Source organism: Micrasema longulum, unplaced genomic scaffold, assembly GCF_059751315.1.
Source record: "Micrasema longulum isolate JH-2025_06_02 unplaced genomic scaffold, ASM5975131v1 h1tg000127l, whole genome shotgun sequence".
Classification (NCBI taxonomy): domain Eukaryota; kingdom Metazoa; phylum Arthropoda; class Insecta; order Trichoptera; family Brachycentridae; genus Micrasema; species Micrasema longulum.
In genome coordinates this window covers 1,845,463-1,870,760 of record NW_028277333.1, presented here as the reverse complement: position 1 = coordinate 1,870,760, position 25,298 = coordinate 1,845,463, and the positions used below count along the sequence as shown (strand labels likewise).

The 25,298-nt window shown below is 33.3% G+C and overlaps 1 protein-coding gene across 2 annotated transcripts in view; it reads right to left on the bottom strand.

Moving 5' to 3' along the window:
- Positions 1 to 25,298, bottom strand: part of Evi5 (ecotropic viral integration site 5) — a 142,261-nt gene that overhangs the window by 79,282 nt on the left and 37,681 nt on the right. For both annotated transcript variants that reach the window (XM_088241133.1, XM_088241138.1), the window contains exon 2: positions 2,734 to 2,922. In XM_088241133.1, the coding sequence (XP_088097259.1) occupies positions 2,734 to 2,781 (48 nt within the window). In that variant the 5' untranslated portion in view covers positions 2,782 to 2,922. The remainder of the gene's footprint in view (positions 1 to 2,733; positions 2,923 to 25,298) is intronic.

Below are 25,298 nucleotides of genomic sequence, written 5' to 3'. Positions count from 1 at the left end.
ATTTAAAATTAAATTAGAAAACAAACCATTAATAATTAAAAAATATAACATAAATGCCAATACTAATAATAATAATGAGATATTTGAAAATTAGAACAGGCACAATTTTTAGTTACAGAAATAATTTAGGGGATATAAAAAGGTCTGCTCTTATTATATTACAAATGTCATTTTAGTAAGCGCACATTTTTTCAAATAACAATTTGTTTTTCTTCGTTGTCCATGTGTATTTTCAAATGAGGTGTAGACCGTTTCTATAAAGCGAAAGTTTAAGTAAACTTTATAAAAGTAATGGGAAAAACAGTGAAATAATAAAATTTATATTTAGTTATTCAAAACAGTTAATGAAGTGTGGAATAGAACCAGAACCTTAGACGAATGTTGTCTACTCTATGGCTACTCGAAGGTAAAAATCCTGAAATGGGAATTCGAGTGCAGATAAGTCAACCTCGCAGGGCAGTGGTTGGTGCGTTAGCCTACCGTGTTCGAGGTCCCAGGTTGGATTCCTAGCAGGGTCGACGTGAAATGTTTGTTTCAAAGTTGGTTTAACACTAATATTTCACTCTCCATATATCCGGTATATAAAGCGTAAGACTGACCGCCTTACTTTCATTTAACATAATATTTGCCACAATGTAAATCACTATTTACATTACAGTATGATATAAACAAGCGTGGATTTGAGTTATATATTATAATAAATGTTTGGTATACTTAATTGCTTATAATTAAGTTCCGCACTTGTGACTCTTTCAGTCATTTTTTGTTTTAAAGGTGGGTTTACTCTGCAATATTTCATTGTTTCTGGGCTACCACCTGAACCGTATAAGTGATCGCTAACCTTCGATATAAAAAAAAACACTGCTACCAATGAGCCCAATGCACTACAGGATGCTGATAGAGGAATGAAGATGAAATGAAACCGAACGTTTGGGAGTCGAGTAATTTATTTTGTCTACTTAATACTTGTACTAAGTATGACAAAACATACCGATAACGGCACAATTCAAGTGGTTACTTCTCTACGGGGAAAAGCACTCAAAAAGATAATTATTAAGTATGTTTTAGAGTCGATAGCAAAGAAAATCTGGGATATTGTCTAGTAATACTATGGATTTATTGTTATCTGTCGATTATAAACCTAAGCTAATGTATACACATAAAATCAATATAGGTTTAATGTACTGTATACTTAAAACATCAATAAACCAAATAACGAGGTTATAATATAATCTAAAGATGGGTTGAATGGATGTGACTAATTCCCCTAATTTTGGAGTTTTCGCTCAGTACCTACTTTTAAATTATAAAGAACAGAATCGTTATATCAATGGAACAGTGGGACATCTTGATCATTGCAGTGACAAGGAAAGGACTGTTTTATTTAACATATAAAAAAAGGAATGAGTTAAATACGTCTAATAACCAATGGTAATCAATTGGTATACATTAACCACTGTCATTCAATGAGAAACTTTAGCCCTACGGTAATCTAGATACAAAAAAATCCTTACGCGCGGCAAAAATTAGAGCATTAAATTGTACGGCGAAGTTTCTTGAAAATGTACGAAAAAAATAATAAAAAGTATTTCAATACAAACGAACTACTTTGAACGATGTCACTAGTTCATATTAACCAACCAATGATAAAAGTTGTGGAAAATTTCCGGTTTACGGTAACTTAACGAACTAATCGGAAGAACCGACCGAGAAACGGAAGAGAATATGAGACGTCACACGTCACACGCGCAGTAGTTTCATAAATACAAAACTTTAAAAAATGATAGCGCTGATAATACGCTAGATAAAATTAAATTTAACAAAATATTTTTTAATCTATTGCAAATAAAAAAAAGAAAACTTCCTCATTGCATTGATTAGGAGATTTAAATGTCATATTGCATTAACGTAGTGGTATTCGTTAGTATTATAACGTAAATAATTATACTAATTATTCATAAAAAAAGCTTGGCATTACAAAATGAATATCTTATTAAAAGTATAGTATTCAATTCACAATAATTTTTTTTTTTTTTTAAAGAAAAAATTTGAGTTCTTATTATTTACTCAAATATAAAAATTTTTTAGACCATTTCCTAAAGGTCGTAAATAACTTGTGGAAAAATGGAAATCGAGTTGTGGTAGAGTTAGATTTGAACCTCGGGCCTTTGTCCACAACACTACCACGGGACCGTAACCCAGTTGATTTTTTTTTTAAACATTTATTTATGTGTACAGTCAACAACTTTTTGTTTATTTGCTTTGAGTTCATCAAGAAAAGAAGAATTTCAGTAAAGATCGAGAGTATCACTGATTGTTAAGTGCCACAAAAATCAACAAATGTATAAATATAATCCAGTACGTGCGTATAAACTTTTTTTTAAATATATCAAAGCCAACTTGAACATGATAACAGCACCAAATAAAATGTAAATATCAGACTCCCGTTTAGAAAAAAGACGAAGTCACAAAATTCAATTTTATATAACGCAGTAAAAATAACTATGATAAGGGAAAAGAAGCCTTTGAAAAAAAAACTTAATTCAAACTAAAAACAAACGCCTTTAACTATTTATAAATAAAATATATGCATGTACAATATAATTATTAAATAAAAAAAATATTTTTGGTAAAAAATGTGTTGTGTATATGTTTCTATTTGTTACTGTCATTTAATCGAATTCATTTATATCAAATGTATTGTTAAGTTTATTAAATGCAGTAAAAACTTACGGCTAGATCTTGCTGGTGCCGTCGGCTGGTTCGCTCCGGGAACTTCATAGAAAGGGCCGAAGCATAAGTAGGCTGGGTACGTTCCCGACGCGGGCGACTGCGGCGCCTCGGCGTTCGCGACTGAGCAGCGCCGGCAGCGTCCACTGCCTATATAGGGGTGCGCCGGGCCTTCGCAGGGGTAGACGGAACCTATCAACACAAAGATACTATAACTATAGACATTTAATGAATAAGTTTGATGATGCGCGATTTTTGTTTTTTTTTTGAAGATCACAGAATCTTCGCAGAACAAATAATGGATCTTTTTGGCGATGACGTAGAGTGAAAGGACTTGTAAATTGTAACGTGGATAATGTTTAATCATTATATTACAGGAGGACTACTACTGAATTCATAAAATCAAATAGCCCCTTATGTAATTTATGCATGTCGAATTGTAATAATTTATAGGAATAACTATTTCAATTAAAAAATTACTTGATAAGTTCAATTAAGACGAAACGCAGTCTGACTTTTCTTCATACAAACGTATTCCCGTATTTTCTCCCTGTATGACACTGCAGCAGTGATATTTACCATTGGCATATCTCTACCGGTTTTTCTTTTTTGACTAATTGTTTCTAATGGGAGCTAGGCCCATCCGAAACGAACATAAAAACTCCCAGTTTTAACGGCAGTCTTCAGGCATACGGTATGAAAATATGATAAAATATTTTGAAAAACGGAAAAAGCGCGAAAATTCTATTCTGACACTATTCCTCAAGAAAAAAATTCAATTTTGGCCTGCGGAAAACGGGACATGAAAACGTCGATTTTAGGTTAGGCATAATTAGTCCGATGAGCAGTTATCTTTTTCGCACAATATCGGGAAGGCATTTGCGAGAAAGTAACAGAAAAAATGTTTAAATACCTATTCATGAACTGCCTGGCACCGCATATTTTTTCAAGTTTGTTCATTTAAAAAAAAACTTTTTTTTAACTTATTTTTACATGCTGTGTTTACTTATCATTGTTGAATAATATCCAAACTAAACAAATTGTTAATATTTTACCAATGGCTTATGTATTGTTTATTGTTTATGAAGCATAATAATTTATTTTCTTCTTCGATGCACTATTGTGTGGCATGGCATTCGCAAGGCGATGCATTTTAGTGCCTATTTATACGTTTTTGTAGTGAGTGTCCAGAAGAAACCGTTCAATTTGCTAATGTTTAGAAAATAACTTGTTATTCGTCTGTGCCTATGTTATGGTATTATTTGTTGGTAATTTTATGTCGGTACGCATTATTTTTAATCTAAAGTGGAGAAAATTATTTTTATAACTGTTCATAATTGAGTGCATATGGTAGTTTGACTAGTGCTGTTATTTCAGAAAATTTTGAGGAATATTAAATTTCAATTTGAGGAGTTCGTTAATAAATAAATGATAACAAAACAAACATGCAAAATATTTTTTGGCACAGTTAAATTCAAATACGCATTCATTTGAATAAATCCGTAGCATGTGATGACAAAATAAATTGTTTTACTCAAATTATTAAATTTAAATTTAAATTAAATTAATATAAAATTTAAAATAAAATTAAGAAGCGCCCTTGTAATATATAACGAAAATTTCGCTAAAAAGGATAGAACCCCATATTACTCTGTCCTTGCATAGAGATCTCGATTCCTCTACATTCATACATCTTCTCATGCACGCGCGCCGATTATTCCGAATTTTTAAAAGTCCAACTTTGAATATTTGTTGGATTTGGTCATGCCATATCTTTCTCGGTCTTCCTCTATTTCTGTATCCATCAACATACGCATCGTAAATCTTTTTAGCCGTCCTTTCGCTGTCCATTCGCTCTACGTGTCCAAACCAACGGAGAGCTTCTTTCTTGATTTTGTCGATAATACTTACCTCAGCCTTACATAACGTACGGATCTCAACATTTGTGCATCTATGGTGCATAGATTTACCACACACTCGCTTGAAAGATCGCATTTCAACAGCATTTAGCCTACTTAAATCCCTGATTTAACAAGTCACGTTCATACACGTGGCACCAGGACTCCATTGTGAGCTGCTAATTTTGCCTCATGCGACAAACATTTATTTGTCAAGATGGATTTAAGTGCACCGTTCTTTCTGTTCCCGGTACTTACCCTCCTTTTAATATCTTTCTCAGTCATTCCATCCCTACTAAACATACTTTCAGATACACTTAAGCAATCGCATAATTCATATTTTAGAGACCCACGTATTATAACAATACATAGGACTATCATATTTATATTGTCTGTAGCCAGGCGATGAGTGAAAGATACAGTTCTGTGTGTGAAATATCATTTAACCAAAACCCTGGAAAAGTGTTTTCGATTCGACGGCTACTCTCAGGTAAAAATCCTTAAAAATCAAACTCGAGTGGGCCTCGTAGTAAAGTGGTTGGCGCATTCTTCTGACATGCTTGAGGTCTCAGGTTCGATTCCTAGCAGAGTCGACGTGAAAGGTTTATTTAAAAAGTGATTTAACACTGCAATATTTACGTAGTTATGTTACTATAGTTTTAAGAAAATGTTTTTGTATATTTGGATAGGTTTATTTATGTAAATTGTTTGTTATCATATTTTTTGGAATAAAAAAAAACAGAGGCATTGAGGGGATCCTGAGGGGTGGGGACGACGTTTTGGCCTCTGTCCATACGTTCTCCTCCCCCCTCCTTAATCTGCATAGAGTTTGTATTCCTTAGGAATATTTATGATAACTTTCCTCTATGCGCAGCTGACAGAGAGTCCCTCAGGACTCTATAACAGCTGCGGGTGGATAGTGGGCTTAAGGGTCTCCCCTCAATGTGCAATATTTACTGTCCCTGGACTGGCACATGAAGTGTAAGACTGATCACTTTTTCCTAATCAAACAAATGATAATGGTCGGGTCTGGTTAGGGGAAGGATGATCATATTATTAAAACGTAAATCACTATTAACATGAAAGTATAATAGAAACAAACGTAGATTTTAGTGCATACCTTTTATATTATTATAAATGTTGCCAACAATCAAGTTCCGCTACTTATAATGAGTCTTTCAGTTGTGAAACAGAACATATACAGTATTGTGCGAATTAATGGAATGAGAGTAATTTTTGTCAATTTTTACGTATAGCAACGCTCATATGTCAATTTGACAGTTGTTTAGCGCCAAAAATTATGACTTACAGTTCATTCATCCTTTAAGAACTCATATTGATGTTTGTTGTTGTACTATCAGTGGTTTTTTTTAACATTTTACATTTACACTCAATAAAGGACTAATTTTATACATTGCTTGCAATATTAAACAATATTTTTGAGTTGGTTTAAATCATGGATATCACACTGAGGAAAGGGGAAAAGATTATAACCTTAAGTGAACATACATCAATAACTCAGAAGGAGATTGCAAATGAATATTTCGTGAGTCAGGGAGCAGTCAGCAAGATTATTAAGCAGAAAAGAGAAACAGGGTCAGTTGAAGCAAAGACAATTAGGAAATGTGGAAGAAACCGGCAAACTATTGTCCGGGGTGAAATATCTTTAATCAGAAATAGTACGTCAAACCCCAGAAAAACAAGTTACGAACTTCAACGAGATTTGGCAGCCACTGGGGTGATGATACATGACTCAACAGTACGAAAAAGACTCATTGAATCTGGAAGAAAAGCAATTCGACCACAGAAGAAACAACTCCTGGCGGCACGTATGATGAAGCAAATGCTCATTTGGGCTAGAAAATATACCAAATGGACTGTAGAAGACTGGAGGAAGGTGCTGTTTTCAGATGAGACCCACTTTCTCGTGCAGGGATATCGCACAAAATTTGTAAGAAAAAGTGGGGATGAAAAACTCACAGTGGCTCATATTGACAAAACGGTGAAATATCCTGTGAAGAAGTTGTTTTGGGGCTGCTTTTTGTATATGGGGACCGGATCTTTGATACCAATAGAAGGAATGATGGATAGCCTAAAGTATAAAGCTGTATTGGAGCAGCACTTGAGTACAGAACTGAGTAAATGTTGTCCTAATGGTACGGCTGTATTTCAACAGGACTCAGCTCCTTGTCACATATCGAAGTTTATGCTTAAGTATTTTAATGATAAAAAGATAACTCTTTTAGACTGGCCTGGAAATTCACCTGACCTTAATCTTATAGAAAAATTTGTTGGCGATTTGTAAATCTAGGATACAAAAATTGGACTGAATCACCAAGATAAAGATGATAGAAGCTGTTATTCAGATATGGTTTCGAGATGACAGAATAAAAGAAAATTGTCGAAGTTTAATTGATACAATGCCAAAACGTGTTCAAGCTGTTATAAAAGCAAAAGAAGGACATATTTCCTATTAAATAAATTATATTTTATGATTGAACGTCACCTGTAACTCAAAATATTAATATATAACGTATTTTAATATTTTACTTATATTTTACTTATATTATTTTACTATTTTACAAGGAATTTTATTCCATTAATTCGCAGAATACTGTATAATATTGCGTGCACATCGGAAATCGTTTTATTAAGATGCTAAATTCGGCCATCAAAAAGTGCATTAAGGTGTATCAATCAAATACAAGAAAGTTGCTGGCAACCATAATACGGTAAATAAAAGAAAACAATTTATCTTAAATTTTATCTACAAAGTAAAATCAAGTTTCCTGTATAAAAAATATAAAACGTCAACAATTTTTTTTCTAAACATGTTCAATTACAGGTTACCGACGAAGATTGAATTTTCATATAAATATACACATTTCCGTACATAAGTATCGATGTTACTTTATCCCATCTCGAAGTACCGATGAAGATAGCTTTTGTCATCGCGGCCCAGGTGCCAGTCATGGTTTTCGGGTATACGGAGGAAATTCGAATATTTAGGTGTTTACACCGCAATATTCAAATACTCACGACTCAACGAATTCGACAAAATATAGTCTAGTATTTAACGAAAATAAACAACACGTATATGCATTAACCTTCGGAAGATACAGAAACTATACCTTCACTTTGACAGTATAGTTAAAGATAAATTCTCCGTGTCGTGTAGATTTGGACGGTACGCGTTAAATGGGCCAAAGCATGAGAGTGCATTTTTGACAATGCTTTTAAACACAATACACATCACGAAATCATGTAATTTTTTTAATTATTCATTTTAGTATTAAAATTAATAATTTTAGAGTAGAGTAGAGAAAATTATATTTTGAAAACGTTCGTGAAAAATTATTTTTCCTCCATGTTGCAGAATACTATCCAACACCCTAGTCAATCAAAGTAGAGCATCCTTCAGATGAAAGAGCAGGAGATCATTTTACCCGTACTATATGAGCTGTTAGATTCAAGTTCAAGTAAGATTTAAAAATTCTCCGGCTTTTTACAAAACTGTATAAAGTAATTAATGTAATCATTTGGGAGAATTCGGAAAATCACGCTGCTTGCCGTACATATTTTTTCGTAAAAATTATAGTCATATAAAGGAGATGCAACGAAAATAAATTGCATTTAACTTTCAAAATTAATCAATTATTAGCGATATTGTTTTACCGAAACCAAATACTAAAAACTAACGCAGTAAGAAAAGTGGCATATAATTTTCATAGTTAAAAAGCTTTATAATATACTTATTTAAATAAACATAAAAATAACCATTTAACACTTTTTGAGAATATAGTAATGGTCAAGGAAAAAAATATGCTTGGTTGGTATCACTCAAAATTATTATGCAAGTAAAAAAAATAAAAATAATAAAATGTAAAAGATTTGTTGATGGAAAACAAGGCTTTTACGCAATTTAGAAATAATTAATCCAGAGAACAACTTATTGTCAAAAAGTAACTAATGCACTGTACAAATTACATACCTTCATAATATATCTCAACGTATAGAGTAGGCAGCTTATTTTTTTCTCATGTAAAAAAGGTTTTTACTTGTACATAAATTAAACACGAAAATGCATTACGTCCTTACAAATCGTAAGTACCTCGTACAAGTGTTTATCAGACTTATAAAAGCATGTAGGTATAATAAAATTACGAAAGACATTATAGACTAAAGTTATAGACCCAAAAACGTTATGCAAAGTATTGCATTTTTCTATTGTAAACAGTTCAATAAATTAAATTACCTAAATATACCTACACATTTTATTTATTAAAAAAATACGCCGTACTTTTATTCAGTTACAAAAACAAAATAAGTTTATACATTTTTAAAATTATTTGAGACAATTTTCCATCTTTTGTGTGATGTTTACATAGTATAAAATATCAATTTTATTGAAAATTGAGTTTGAAAATTTAAATACCTAGCGCTCGCCCGCACGAATTTACACAATAATTTAATAAAATAAATAAATTAGATATTTATTTGTTGAATCAAATACCTACACAAAATTTTCTGTTTTAAATTGTGGTTTCATTTATAAAACTTTTTATAAACATGTGCGCTTTTCTTTAAAACGTGAGTAAAGGCCGTATCACACGAATCAGAAAACTGAACAGAATTCTAAGCAAGAAATATTGTAGCGTAAATTTTAATATTAAAACTTCATGTATTACACAGTTCATTTTCGGACTCGGAATTTGTTTGTGGGCATGCGCACAACACTGGGCGTACGCGCGCGCAGATTCTGAAGCAAAATATATTTAAATATATTGAATTAGAAAATGGGTGGATTCTTTAAAAAAAAAACTCCATCGTCTTAAAAATATAACGGTGTATCTTTTTTTTTTATTGAGAAAAAAATTTTGGCGTTCTTATAATTTACCCAAATGTTTCAATTTTGGTAGCCATTTTCAACGAGTTGTAAATAACTCACTATTAGAAAATGGAAATCAAGTGGGGGTAGAGTGGGGTTTGAACTTCGGACCTCTGGCCCGTGAGTCCATAATACTAGCCACGGGACCACAACCCAATTCTTCGATTTGGATTTTTATGTAGTTTTTTTATGCGCGCGCAGAATCTGAGTAAAAAGTGGGATCAAAATTAGGACGTGTTCTAAAAATGTACAAGATTTGTACCAATTCGTGGAACAATATTTCTTACGAGTTTTCTGATCCGTATAGTACCGCTTTAACGGGGTTTTAAATTAGTGCCTTTCGTAATTTACAGACAGAAACGTGCTTCGGAATATACAACACGTGCAACATAATATTTATACGTACTAGAAAATAACAAGCACTTGTTGCGTATATGAGAATATTTACGCTTATGAAAAATAATCCAGGCTTGAATGGAGAAAAACAACAGGACATATTTAATTTTTTAAATACAATTTGTATTGATAAAGAGTGTGAATAAATAAATAAAAAAATAATAAATTGCATTTATTCGTTTCAAATAACATTTGTAAACACATTCACAATCCTATTACGGGTTTTTAGACTGTGCCCGTGATAAGCCAGATAATAATAAAAAACAAAATATAAAATAAATTAAAATAAAGAATAATTACATATTATGATCCATATAAATTAAAAATAACAATCCAATGAAACAAATAACATTAAATGTTTTAAGAAATTGACATATTTATACACATAGACATGCCCTAACCACTCAAAAATAATGACACTTAACTCATGCCCAAACGCTCAGTCATGCCCAATGCGTATTTAGTCGTTCTTCGACCGCTAGCCAGGCGTGACGTTTAGAATCGGAACCAAAATGCCTGAGTGTGTCAAGAAAAAGTGTAAAAACCTTTTGGATAAACATTGTAAAAAGGGACGTGTAACTTTTCATTGGTAAATATTTGTTCATGAGTGATTAACAAACCTTAAAACAATATACATTCATAATATATTCAGTTTTTCTACTGACATTTCTTGGTGGAACTGCATTTTAATTACAATAATAAAAATACTTTATAGTTTTATTCCACTTTTAATTGTTTTTAAATTTATAAAAAAAATTATAAATAAAAGTGGAATAAAACTATAAAGTATTTTTATTATTGTAATTAATATCCATTCAAATATAAATATTATTTTTCGTAAACGTCAAACTATTTAATTACATTATTTTTAGACTTTATATATATATCAGGGCGGGCATATTGCCTTTTTTTCAATTTCAGGCAATTTCGTCCTACCTACCCAAACCGTTCAGTTTGAGAAAATTACAAGTACATGGACATATTTTAAAAGAATACAACTTAATATAATAATATAAAATAAACATTTAATAAAAAAATTACACTACACTATGAAGAGAGGAGAGATGAGATAATGGAAAGAAGAAGGAGAAAGGAACAACTTAAACGTTTAGATAGTGACATTTCAATCTTGATTTAAATGTAAATAAAGAAGGGGCGTCTCTAACATTAGTGTCTACAAACTACGTCTAGCAGCGCAATTGTGTAGCTTCTCTTAATGGTTGCACATTATTGCATAATAATTTTGAATTCCTGAAAAAATCAAGTAAAAAGAAATAAATGGCTCGGAATTATAACGAATTTAAGGAAAGAATCTGATTTTGATCCACCAAAAACGAATGTTATTGTTAACGTTGAAATACAAACTTGTTTATGTACAAAAATCAGTATCCTCTAACTGTTGGTAGTGAATCGTTGAATACATCCCTGGTATAAACAAAAAACTTAGTAACTATCGGTACGTTTTCAGGTCACTTGGGTAGTTTAGACAAAAACTGCCGACGACCTATCTTCAGCACAACCTTATAAAGTAGGCAAGCGAGGTTAATTCTTTTGGGCTCCAAGCCAGCCAAGTCTCCTCTGGTTGATGACAGTTGTCACAGGAGGTTTTATGTATATATTACTTTTAAGATTGGTTCACCGCATACCCGAAATAATACGCTTATTCTCAAAACTAAATAATTTGCTGTTTCGAGCCGCACCCGTAGAGTATAACTATTAGTAGTGTGGTCATTAAATTGAATATCCGATATTTATTAAATTTATTAGACTTTTACGGCCGTTCAAATAAACATTGAATTTTTCTGCGTTGTTGTGCTATCCAGCAAATCATAAACCTTGATGATGCGCGCTGCAATGCGATCCGAAACGCCAGCAAGGAGTGTGGACGATATACGGAATAATAATTTAGGGCCCCGATTACAATGCAAAGTTAACATATTTATCTACAACTATTATTGTCTATAAAGTAAATACGAATTTTCTAAAAGAAAATGTATAGGTATATTTTTTTGAAAATTTTCAGTTCCTTCGTTAATTTGTAATATGTGTAAAAATATAATTCCGTAATCAATTTTTCATACAAAATTCTGTTAATTTCTCATTGTAATACGGTCCTAGAAAAACTAAAATTTCATCTGAAGCCAGCCTTTATACTATCAACGCAACGCCTGCTGAGCCTAGACAGCTGAACAAATTCCGAAATTCCTAATCCAATTCTGAAGTCCAGCATATCTGCAAACATTTGGAAATACTTAAAACATTGTTGAATTAACTAACTGGTATAAGACGAAGAATAAAAATAGGAAAATTATTTTCAGGCGTAGCCTTATAGGTGAATTGGTTCAGCCGGATGAATAGCACCCACATGATAAAGGTTTCAGCTCCTTTACTCTACAAAAGTCAACAGACAGAAGAGTTGAGGAAATGTGGATGGACACAGTATGTAAAGTGGCCACTTAAACCAGCCAATGACTGGTAATAGGCCCTGTAAATGCCTAGACTTCCATATTCCCTTCTCAAAAATGTTTTCCCTCTCCGTTGCAAAAAAAAAATAGATCATAATAACTCTCTAGAGAGAAAATCCAGCATGCCTGCAACATTTGGACATCCTCAAAACATTGTCGAACTTGTCTTTCATCAATGTGATCACTTTGCAAACTAATTATTACATAAAATTATTTCTGCAGATGTTTAAGAAGTAGAAAGAGCTCAAACAATTATCGATGTAGATGGGATTCTATCGTATTTTTTCACCTTTTTGAAATATTTCGTGGAAAGGGAAAATCATTAAGTATGATTATTCTACTCTAAGAAAGAAATGATAAATTTAGTACAGCCTTATAGTACACTGACTTCATTTCCACGACAATTTATTTTCCTTTGTAAAGGGTCGACCCTTGAGTAATATTTGGAGAAGGGTTATGTGGTTACATGTGAGGTATAAATTTTAATAACCCGTCTTATATAAGAAAAGGAAAAATAATAACCAAAAATGCAAATCGAAATGTTTCATAAAAAACACCTACAAGGAATTAAGTAATAAATATCATTCGTCTCATCAGCGTTGATACGAGTAAGTACAAGGTATGGATACCTAATTACTTGTGTTGTCGAATATAAAATACACAATACAATCAACAAAATTAAGCAAATACTCCAAGATAGACATGGCAAAAGCAGGACATTTATTTATTTATTTCACAAAAACCTTTTTATTTTTGCTTTTCTATTTGAACACCTCACTGACCGTGTCAAGGCATTAATTTACATTATTTATACAGGGTGTTTATTAAACCCTGTCACATCCGAAACCACGATGATCAGCATGAGCAAAAATACATATTGGCACATTAAAATAACTTTTTAGAACGAATAAAAATTTAAAAAATTAAATATAAAAAAAGGAAATGGTTGCTTGCTTCTGCAGGGGAGAAACGAGGGGGGGGGGAGTCTGATACTGCACCGCGCTCCCCTCACTTCTGCCCTGCAGAAGTAAGAAACTATTTGTTTTTTTTAATATATTTTTTTTTAATTTTCCTTGTTCTAAATATTTTTTTTAATATGCTTACATGTCTTCTTGTCCATGCTGATCATCGTGGTTTCGGATGTGACTGGGTTTAAAGAACACCCTGTATATTATGTTCCAGTTAAACACCACTGGTTAAGTTAAAACAGTGTAATTGGCAGTTCCCGGGACTCAACAGCTGCGCCTGCAGGTGGTTTTCTCCCTATAATTCGATTTCATGTTTCGTAAAAAGTTGGGACAGTCAGCACGCTTGAGAAAATGCGTGAGTTTTAGAGGAAATGAGATATGTATGTAAAGATGTGGTATGGCGTTCTATCCGCTGCCTGTGATAAACAGTTTTTTTTGCATTAATATTTCCTGGATACCCGGAGCCAAACCGTTCCAAATTGGTGAGTGGCTAGTTTCGTTTCTATTTTTGTTCATACATTTCATGAACAAAAATGCTACATTACTGCTCCCATTACTTCGCTAATTATCGTCGGTCACACTATAAACTACAACTACAACTACACTATCGATAAATAAAATGCTTGGTATCACAATTAAGCCAATTAGTAGGTTGTCATTTTACGATACAAAGAAACTTATTGTATGGCGTGGAATACCTAATTTATTGATACGTACCTACAGTAAATATAATGCAAATTAACCGGTATAACCCTGAATAATATAACTAAGTATTGCCAGTTAGCGCTTTCATCCTCTAATGGGCAACGTCAGACTGGATTTTAATTTATAAGTTATTATTACCTGTTGGCCTCGGGGTGCAATGGTCAGCGCGTTTGCCTGCCAAGCAAGAGGTCTCGGGTTCGATTCCCGACATGGTTGATATGAAAAATTTATTTAAAAACGTGTTTTTCCTACATTGTCCATTGTCCCTGGACTGGTACCTGAAGCGTAAGACTGATCATCTTACCTGCATGCAACAAAAATGATCATAATACGCTGCGACTGGTGTACCAATGGAGTGCCTTATGCACCATTAGGTGCGGAAAGGGAATGATGATGACGTTATTTTTTTTATTTTTTTTTATTTTTTTTTTAAATTTATTTGGAAGTTCAACAAGAATACATACAATACATACATTTTTAAGTGAGCATAACTAACGTTCTTTACATATATTCTCAATTATAGAACTTCAACATCTTTCATAAATTATATAAAATAAGAGTGTAAATTCAATTTAAGTAATGGTAAAGATTGAGTTTAGTGAAAGGTAAAAATAAAGAAAGATTTTTTTTTTTTAAAGAAAAGAAAAGAAAACATATAAGATATAATAAAAAAGACTAAAATTAATTTACATACACAAAACTAAGGATTAGGCATTTGATCTAAGATACAAAGTAATGTTTTTTTTATAACCATTTGCTCTATCATGATAAATGTCAATGTTAACTTTTTTTCCATTTTGTTATAGAGTCTTAACATACTTGCAAGAGGGTTAAAATGTGCCATATTGTTTGTAAAAATTGGAAGGTAAAATGTATTAGGTGATCTAAGGCGCCTACGGGGAACGTACAATGACACACTTTGAACACAAAACACTGAATCAACATTATTGTGAATTATATTATACAAGTACATCATATCTATAATTTGTCTCCTAGTTTCTAACTTTTCAATTTTAAAATTATTATTTAATGTTATTACCTGATTACAATATAATTCCACCAAGAACTGTCGAAAAATAACATAAATCTAATTGAGTAATTGTTAAATATAAATATGATTTAGTTAATTTGTACTTTGTTCAAGTCATTAATTACAAAATAAAAAGTCGTACACTTTCTTTCAATTGAATTACAGATTAGTCAATCGTATTGTCAAAATTTGACAACAATAATTACAGAATATTCTTATTACATTTATATTTATATTTGGATAATTTATATAGCGCCGTTTTTGTGAAAATCACCTCAAATTTATATTACATGTCACCAAATAAAGGCGCGGGCGGCGTCAATAAGATTGGCTGGGCCATATTTGCTTATTTATTTTATTCATCGTAAAACATGTACAAATATAAAACTTAAAAAACAATGTGTCACGGGGGTGTCCCGCGTCCCCCGAGAACCTTAATTCTGTTCGCCTACTTTACAAAGCATAAGATTGTCGACGTTCTTTTAGTCTACTGCTGACAATCCGTCATCGCATCGGTTTTACGAGTCGCAGCCCTGGGCTGGTATTCCGAACTCGTTTACAGCGCGCTATAATGCGTATTTAGTACGTGCTATACCGCGCTATAATTTCGTTTGGAATACCAGCCCTGATTTGGGAACGCTCAGTGAGTTGGAAGCCGACAGAGGCCCGGAAACCTTTTGTAGATACCATGATAATATTATACTCCATCAGGGGTGCTATTCTGAACCGCTCTCGCGGCACGAGAAAACAGTTTTTCTCGTATATTTTGTATGTAAACACACGAGATAACTCGGCCACGAGAGCGTTTGGAATACCAGCCCTCGGTAGTCGACATATATTATGATGAATATACTGGGTGTTCTGTGCTGAATTCACTACTATAATTGGACCTCTGAGCTGTTGTGGTACGAAAAAATGTGAATATGAAGATGAAAAATGTTTGTAGACATTCACAAATATTTAATTTTTGTAAAATTAGAGCCATTTTGTGAGAAAAGACCTCTAAAGCGATTGACAGTTTAACTACACTTGATAATACTACATAGTTACTCAATTAGATCTTAAGTCTACATAAAGTCTATGCTACCTCGCTAAGACTAATGCACTGAAAACTTAACACTTCATATGAAACGGTTATGCAGTGACCTGTAGCTCAACCACAAACAACTATCGACGTGTTAATAAGCGACGTGATAACAATTTCTCACTATGGTTGTTTATCGTATTCGCGATCACAATGGAACATCCGCGAACACCTAATATTAAATGACATAATATTTACGTTTCGCGACGTATAATCCTGCTGCGCAATCACATATTTGAATTTTACCGGTGTAAATATGGAAAATATTCCAAAACTGCTATGTTTATTTATTTATTATTTATCATGCTATTCATTGCATTAAGCTGGCGGCTGGCAAGACAAATATCAAGAAAAGCAGTCGCCATAGTAATTGTAATTTAATTTTCACTTTTTTGTATTAGATACTCCTTACTATTTTGCAAATGCAATATATTGTATTATTTTTTTATAGTAAACGCCAATTTTTTGCCAGTGAACTGTATTTATTTACGAGGAAAACAAAAAACAAACTGACACGAGCGTTGACTTAGAGATTACACACGCGTCGACTTATGATTGCGATAACTTAAGCATGTCCATTATTGTTCATTGTGATCGCTCAAATACTTAGCATGTTTTTAAGCACGTCGATAGTTATTTGTGATTAAGCTACTGTCAAATCTCCACCAAGTGTGACTGATAAGTAATAAGGGTACGATAAATATAAAATTGTGACTTGAGCTGCGATCCAAACGGACTAGGACTTTGAATGACGCGCATTTATGAAGGCAAAGGCATTAAATTTTTATTTAAATTGAAACTAGCGAGTATTTTATGTAACAGAGATAAAATTGTTACACAATGTTATATATCTTTTATACATTATCGATGTGAAATTTAAAATGATCAGAGATCGGTTTCATCGTTTTTCCGACAGCCTCAAGACTGTTCCCGAAGGCGATGAAATCGGTCGCTGATAATTCCAAATTTGTAGATAAGCACCACTTGTATTTTCACCTCTCTCGACCAACAGTAAACGAAGAAGACTGAAAAAGACGTGAAATGCCCAAATCGAACAAATGCTTAGGAATGACTAAGTCAAAGGTCGGAATAATCGGCGTGCACGCATTAGAGGGTGTATGAATGTAGAGGAAGCGATGTCAGCATGCAAATACAGAGGGCTGTGGCATTCTATCATCTCCGCCAACCCCTACAGAGAAACGGGGTAATTTTTTTGTTTGTGTATAAAATATATATAAATACGTTAAAACCAAAATTAAACAAAGCGCGGGTAATCAAAATACGTGCAGTTTTGTGCTACAACCACATTGATAAAATTAGAAAATAAAAAGTTTTTGTCCTACAGGATGGTTTTCGTCGTCTCCGTTATAATACTCGTACGTATATTGACAACCCAAGTAACGGATAAAATCCGGAAATGGTTCATAACATTTTCATCCATTTATTTCGGCGGCACCCGTGGTGTAATGGCTAAGGTGCTCGCCTCACGGTCGGGGCTTCCGGGTTCGATTCTGGGTGAGATCACAAAATCATAGTGCAAAAATAAATAAATCGTCATTACTCATTACCTTACCCGCGTCTAATCGTGCATGAAAGGAATCAAATTGTGGCAGGGCGGGGTTCGAACCTCGGACCTCTAATCTGTGGTTCCGCGACAGGACTACACCACAGGACAACATTCCGGTTCAACGTTTGATATTATGCAGTACCTATATATTATGATACCTCAATCCGCACTCGATGGTGCATATAATACTGCATTGGTACTAGAGATTGGCGTTTTCACGAAGCAGTTGAATTAAAATTAATAATGTGGGTTTCTGCAGTAATAAGTTTTTCTTTGTGGAACAGTTTGATTTTTTGTGTGAAACTGTTTTAACTGTTTCGGAAGAATAATTTTTTCATTTTTTACATCATCAATCGTAGCGTATCTTGATTATTTTTGTTAGGTTAAGGGATATCTTATGCTTCAGTCTTACGCTTTAGGTGCCAGTCATACGAGTATTCTAACTATTTTCTTTATTTGATTAAGTTATTCATTAACAATTATTGATGGAATTCCATTCTAATGATGTAATAACTTATATTTACACATAAGTTACCAATTAAAAGTACTTAGTACACTTCAACTTATTTACTGGACCAATTGGCGCTTGCACCCTCTAATGGGCATCTTCAAACTGGTAAATATTATACGGTGTAAGAATGATTTATAAAAAACCTAGTACATAAAGGTCCAAAGTTAGATAGATTAGAAATTTTAGAAGTAAATAAGATAAAAAATAAGAGCGGTATAATTTTAATAAATCAGCAGATAGAATTAAAAACTTACCCGAATTAGTCCCTTTAGTTTGACCATGTACATTGCAATAAAACAATAAGTATTTTAATAGAATATAATCCTGTCTTACAGTACACCCCCTGCACATATTTTCAATAATTTGTCCCACTCTGTTTCATTGAAATATTACGTATTGTATCTCTTTTAACTTATTTTTTAAATGTACCTACACTTAAGATATTATTTAGTTAAATTATCTTTACACTTTGTAATATTTACCAGCCCGAAGACGCCCATTAAAGGGTGAAAGCGCTAATTGGTCGAATAAATAAATGGAAGTGTACCGAGTATTTTTAATTGGTAACTTGTATGTAAATATAAGTTATTACATCATTATTTTCTTTTTAAAAAAATTGCATTTTTAAAGACAAATCTAAGATACATCAGTATTGCTTTAAAAGGTAAAAAGAAAAATAAAATAACTCGATAAAAATTACATGGTTTTACGACAGCGTGTTGATTTAGTTTTTTGGCTCTCCTGAGCCCCGATTACAATGGGAAGTGAACAGAGTTATCTTCGACTATTTACAAAGAAAAACCGATATTTGTGTACGAAAATGAGTATATTTGCATAATTTTTTTACATGTTTTTGTCGATAACCTATATTTGAACATGTTTGGAAGAAAAATTGTATGCTTATTCGGCTTTTCATGCAGAAAACTTAATTTTACTTTGTAGATAAAATTGAAGATAAACGTTAACTTCCCATTGAAATCGGGGCCCTGGAAATTCTGCTTTTTTTAGTTATGACTCTTTTTTATCGGATGTGCGATATAGTGTAAGTCAATTAGTGTAGCGGTATGTGAAGTTTTAACTTAATGATACATTTATACTTAGAATTCATTGAGACAAATAGAATTAGACATTCATTAATATGTGCCTATAGCGGTTCCACCGGCGAGTCTCTATGGACGGCGGAAGGGAGGGGGGGGCGGGAGAGGGTATGAGATCGATACAGCCCCGCCCGGGTACTATAAAGATGATCCAACATTCAATTTGGCTTACAAATATATCGTATTATTAAATTAAAATTATTATGTTGATAGATTTTTTTCATTTCAGAGACTACTCAAAAGAAAATATTTTTTTCGAATTTGTATAAATCACTTTAACCTGTGGGTTATACGTTGACCGGTTTTGTTAACTCATGTTCTAATAATATTGGTCATATTTTACCTGGCAAAATTTGACCAGCATTTTGTAAGAATAACTTAAATAAAATCTTATCAAATTGTAAAGACAAGGATGATAAATTGAATCGTTCGGGAATTTATAAATAGAATTGTTTAAATTGCTTAAATTTACACATTGGTAAAACTTCACACAAATTTCAAATAAGAATCAAAGAATGTAATATAAGATGTCTCAACAATAATAACTCCTCAGAATTCGAATATCATCGCATATTCGAATCGAGAAACGGGTAAGGAAATTTTACATTTCGATCAAAATGGTCATCGTTTAGACCAGTGATTCCCAAAGTGGTCTTTATCGACCCCCAGTAGCTCAATCACAAATAACTATCGACGCAGTAATAAGCGACGTGATAACAATTTATCACCATGGTTGTTTATCGTATTCGCATCACAATGAAACGTCCGTGAACAACTAATATTAAATGTCAAAATATTTACGTTTCGCGACGTATAATCCTGCTGCGCATTCACATTTTTGAATTTCACGGTGTAAATATGGAAAATATTCCAAAACTGCTAATTTAATTGATTATTTATCATGCTATATTGCATTTAGCCGGCGGTTGTCAAGCCAAATGTCAAGAAAAGCAGTCGCCATAGTAATTATAATTTAATTTTTACTTTTTTTGTATTAGATTCTCCTACCTTTATAGCAAATGTAATATATTGTATTATTTTTTATAGTAAACGCTGATTTTTCGCCAATGAACTGTATTTATTTACGAGGAAAACAAAAAACAAACCGACACGAGCGTTGACTTATGACTGCGATTAGTTAAGCATGTTCATTATTGTTCATTGTGATCGCCCAAATGCTTAGCACGTTTTTAGGCACGTCGATAGTTATTTGTGATTGAGCCACATGAGTCTATGACAACCTGCAAGGGGTCTACGTCAACGAAAAAAAATTTGAGGGTCCATGAAATGAAAATGGGGGTCCGCGATAGTGGATCTCAACATACACTGATAGTACTTCTGGCTGCAAAAAAACATACCCGTTACTTACCCTGTATTATGGAATATAGCGAGCAAATTTTTAATTCCCTTTCCATCGTCATACCTAGTGGAAAGGGGGTTCAGCGCTGTTACCAATCTCCTAACGAAAAAAAGAAACAGACTGGACATCATTGGCTGAGGAGATTTAAGATTAAATCTGACAAAATTGACGCCAAATATTGATAATTTATTATTAAAGCATCAGGTTCATCCTTCCCACTAAAAACATTTACTTATTGCTTAGTTTATTTTATAAAACAGATACAAAATTTTATTTTGAGTAGTTTTAATTTAAATTCAATTAATAAATGTATAAAATTTAACATTTGTTTTAACTTTAAGTTTTTAACACTAAACTTCACCACAGTTAGAAATTTATGAAAAATCAATAGCAGGTAAGTAGGGGGTGGCAAGGGGTCTACGACACAAAAAAGTTTGGAAACCTCTTGTTTAGACAATGTAGAAAGATTAGAAATAAATAAAGCCACTAACAAAAAACTCCCCATAGTAAATAATTAATTATATTTTACTTCGAGTCCTCTTTTTAAAATACTCCTGTAATGATTCATATTATCCTCTTGCTCCGTTTTTCTTTCATTCTTATTTTTGTCATACAATATTTTATAGTAACTCTAAGTTAGCTCAAGTCCCGATGAGGGAGTAACCTCAAAACCTGTCACGTATAACTCAAAAGTTAAAGTGGTTTATTCAATCTAAATTTTTTTGCAACAGAGAGGGAAAACATTTTATGAAAGAAATATGGAAGTCTAGGCATTTACAGGGCTTATGACCTGTCATTGGCTAAATGCCTTCCAGACTTCCATATTCCCTTCTCAAAATGGTTTTCCTCTCTGTTGCAAGAAATTTAGATCTAAATAACTCCCTAGGGAGGAAATCCAGCCTGTCTGCAAACATTTAGACATACTTAAAACATTGTTGGTTTATACAGATTTATGAAACAAATCAGTATTAAATAAAGTCATTCCACAAAGGGAAAAATGTTTTTGATACTAAAAGTGCAGAAAAACATTATTTTATAAAAATACATAAATTACCTATACATAATATTATGTTCGAAGAAACTGATTAATAATTTTAAATTTGTTGAAACAGAGAGGGAAAACATTTTGAGAAGGGAATATGGAAGTCTAGGCATTTTTAGGGCATCTGTCATTGGCTGGTTTGAGTGGTCACTTTACACAATGTGTAACATTCACTATTCTGCCTATGTTCAAACATGGACTCCTCCTCATCTCTTCGATCTGTTAACTTTTGTAAAGTAAAAGAGCTGAAACCTTCATTATGTGGGTAAGATTCATCCAGCTGAACCAATTCACCTACTAGGCAACGCATGAAAACAATTTCCCATTTTTATACTTTTTCGTATACCAGTTAAGTTAATCAACAATGTTTTGAGTATGTCCAAATGTTTGTAGACAGGTTGGATTTTCTCCCTAGGGAGTTATTTAGGGGAATTCCAGCACACCTATAAATATTTGGACATACTCAAAATATTGAAGCTAAATACTCGTAGTTCTTCATGAATTGCTGTGTACGGCAAGTTCTATCGATAGAGTACACAATTATGTTAATTATTTTTAATAGACATAGTAATAAAAAAAAACAAAATACCATTTTTATAGCTTATACTAAAAAAAGAATAAAAAACAAAGAAAAAGAGGAAAAAACAGTTTTTAAGTAAAAAAAAATAAATAAGTATAAAAATACAGAAAAGACATGTAAAAAAAGGAAATCAAGTCATTTACAGGATGTATCAATCATAATAAAGTGCTATGCAAGATCCTGACGTCACTGCGACCTGTGAAGATCTATTGTGACGGATCCCGAGAATGGTTCTCGCCCTCCAAGCCCAGGTCTATAAAGAGCATGGCTACTGTATGGAAAGTGAGAGTTTACATTTTGCTAAATCTCCCCCTGGCCAGATCCGTAAAGTATCGGACTATAAGGTAGGGGGCGAGCTCTTTAACATTCTCAAGTTTAACCAGTGGCTCCTTATATGATGTAAAGCATCACATTCACCCGCACTGCAGAATCTACATCTAAAAGTTTCATTCTAGCGAGGTGTTTGTTCAATCTGCAGTGCCCTGGGCGGGCTCTAGTGATAATCCTCACTTGATTTCGGCTGAGCTTTATTAAGTCAAAAGCTAAACTTTGCGAGTACCCTTTTATCTGTTCCTTCGCGTGGTGTTGACCAGGTACTTTTTGCCAGAGCATTACACTCTGCTTCCTGGCCCATGACCTAAGCTCATTACGAGGAGCACATTAGGCAACCCACAGTAGGGTTCAGGGCCTATTAGGGCTGTCTCGGCTCCAAGCCTTGCCAGTTCATCAGCTGCCTCGTTACCGTCGATGTCTGAGTGTCCAGGTACCCAAATTAATGTCACACTGTTACACTCACCGACACAATTAAGCGCCCGTAGGCACTCCAAGGTTAATTTAGAATTGATCTCGACAGAGTTCAGTGCTTTAATAGCAGTCTGACTGAGAGAATATAATTTTTTTTATTTTTGTATTGTCTGCGCAAATGTTTATGTTTGCAGGCATAGATGGCACAGAGTTCCATTTTAGGATAGAGCCCTAAACTAATACAGAACATTTTTGCGGGTCTAACTCCGTGTATCCCAGCACTTGCTCGTTAAACTTTCTTTGGGCTGTCGGTGTACCACACAATGTCTCCTTCCCTGTAAGGTAGGGGGCTGTCGGGCAGTCATTGTTTCCTATCAGGTGTAAACACCATAGAATGCTTTTGGAAGTTGAATTCCATAGCATAGCTAATATCAGATTATCGATGAGGTATTGCTGCAAATTCCTTATAGTTATAGATTTTCAGTTATCGTTGCCCGACTCCATTGCACGTAGCATGGTCATGCCCGCCTCCATCTGCACATGAATGTGTAGAGGATTAAGGCATAACATCGCTTCCATTGCTGTAGTTGGGGTAGAGCACATTGCTCCAGTGGCAATGCTAAGGCCATTCTTTGTAGGCTGGATAATGCACCGCTGCATACTTTATGTTGGGCTTTTTTTTGCCAACCTATACATCCATAGGTGACCACAGGTCTTACCATGGCCGTATATTTCAAAAGTGCAGCTTTTGGTTTTAGGCCCCATTATTTACCCACCATGCGGCAGCCAGTGCCCAGTATGATTTTGGCCTTTCTGATCACATGTTGATTCACCAAGATTGATTATTCCCATATATTTGACATCCTTGGAAAAAATTACAATCTTATCAAAAAGAGTAGGAGGCTTAAGACCAGCTAATTCCTCCTCTTGGTGAAAGGGACTATAATTGTTTTGCTGGCACTGACAGAAAATTTTGTCTTTTTACACCAGCTCTCAATCTTTTTCAAGGCCATCTACATAAGAGTCGATAGAGTACTCGGGCATTTATTCACAATCAAGACCACTAAGTCATCTGCATATCCCTGAGTCATAAACTGTGCATCATTGAGCTCACACAATAGATCGTCAACCACAATGGACCATTCAAGTGGCGATAGAACATCTCCTTGAGGACAGCCCCTTGTTAGCGATACCTCTATGATGGCATCAAGAAGTGTCGTCCTGATCGTTCTGTTCGATAACATTGACTCAACCTATTCTACAGTGGTCGAATCAAAATACACATATATATGTATATGTGTATATATATATATGTGTGTGTGTGTGTATATATGCATTTGCATGTGTATTTATGTGTATATATTTATATATGTATATTTAAACATTAAATATCTTTCTGTATACCCATATACCCATGTGGGTACATTTCTTTTTTTTAACTTATTGTTTCATTTAGTCTTTTTTATGTTATTTTTACTTTAAAATTCATTTATATGCTTATTTTATACTGCTGCACTTAAATGTATTGCTAATAAATGTAAAAGTCCGTAGGGTGTATAAATAAATAACTTCCTTCCATATCTTTATTTTCCTACCTTTTTTATTTAATATTAGTATTTTTATATTATGTTGTATTATTGCTTTTGAGATTGGAACCGAATAGAAAAACTAATTTAAAATTAACTAAAACTATCGAGCCTTAACCACGCTTGCCTACTTTATAAGGCGTGAGGTTCTCGGCGTCCTGGACGCCCACTGCTGACTGTTCGTCGGCAGTTTACGTCATAACTACAGAACGCGAAAATGACTTGGGAGTATGCACAGAAGCTGGCAGCTGACAGAGATGTTTGAAGGATCTTCGTGGACACCATATGCTCCAACTAGGGAGCGGACATGGAATGATGATGGTGATTGAAGTTCGTTATTTTAAGAATGCAGATTACATTGCATAAAAGTATGTAGGTATATTTGATTTTGTTAATTCTATAGTCCTTAAAATGTAACATGATTAGAATAACAGTTGTCAGAAAAAGTGACGACATAACTTTGTAGTAACGTCAAATGAGTTATTTATATTGACACATGAAAAATCATTTGTATCTGGCGTGTAAATTTTTTTTTTAATACAATGCTTGAAACATAAATCAACATTAATCTATAAAATCTGCTTTAAAACTAAAAGAAAACTAAAATAAATCTGATTATTAACGACGTTCTTACAAGGTTATATCAT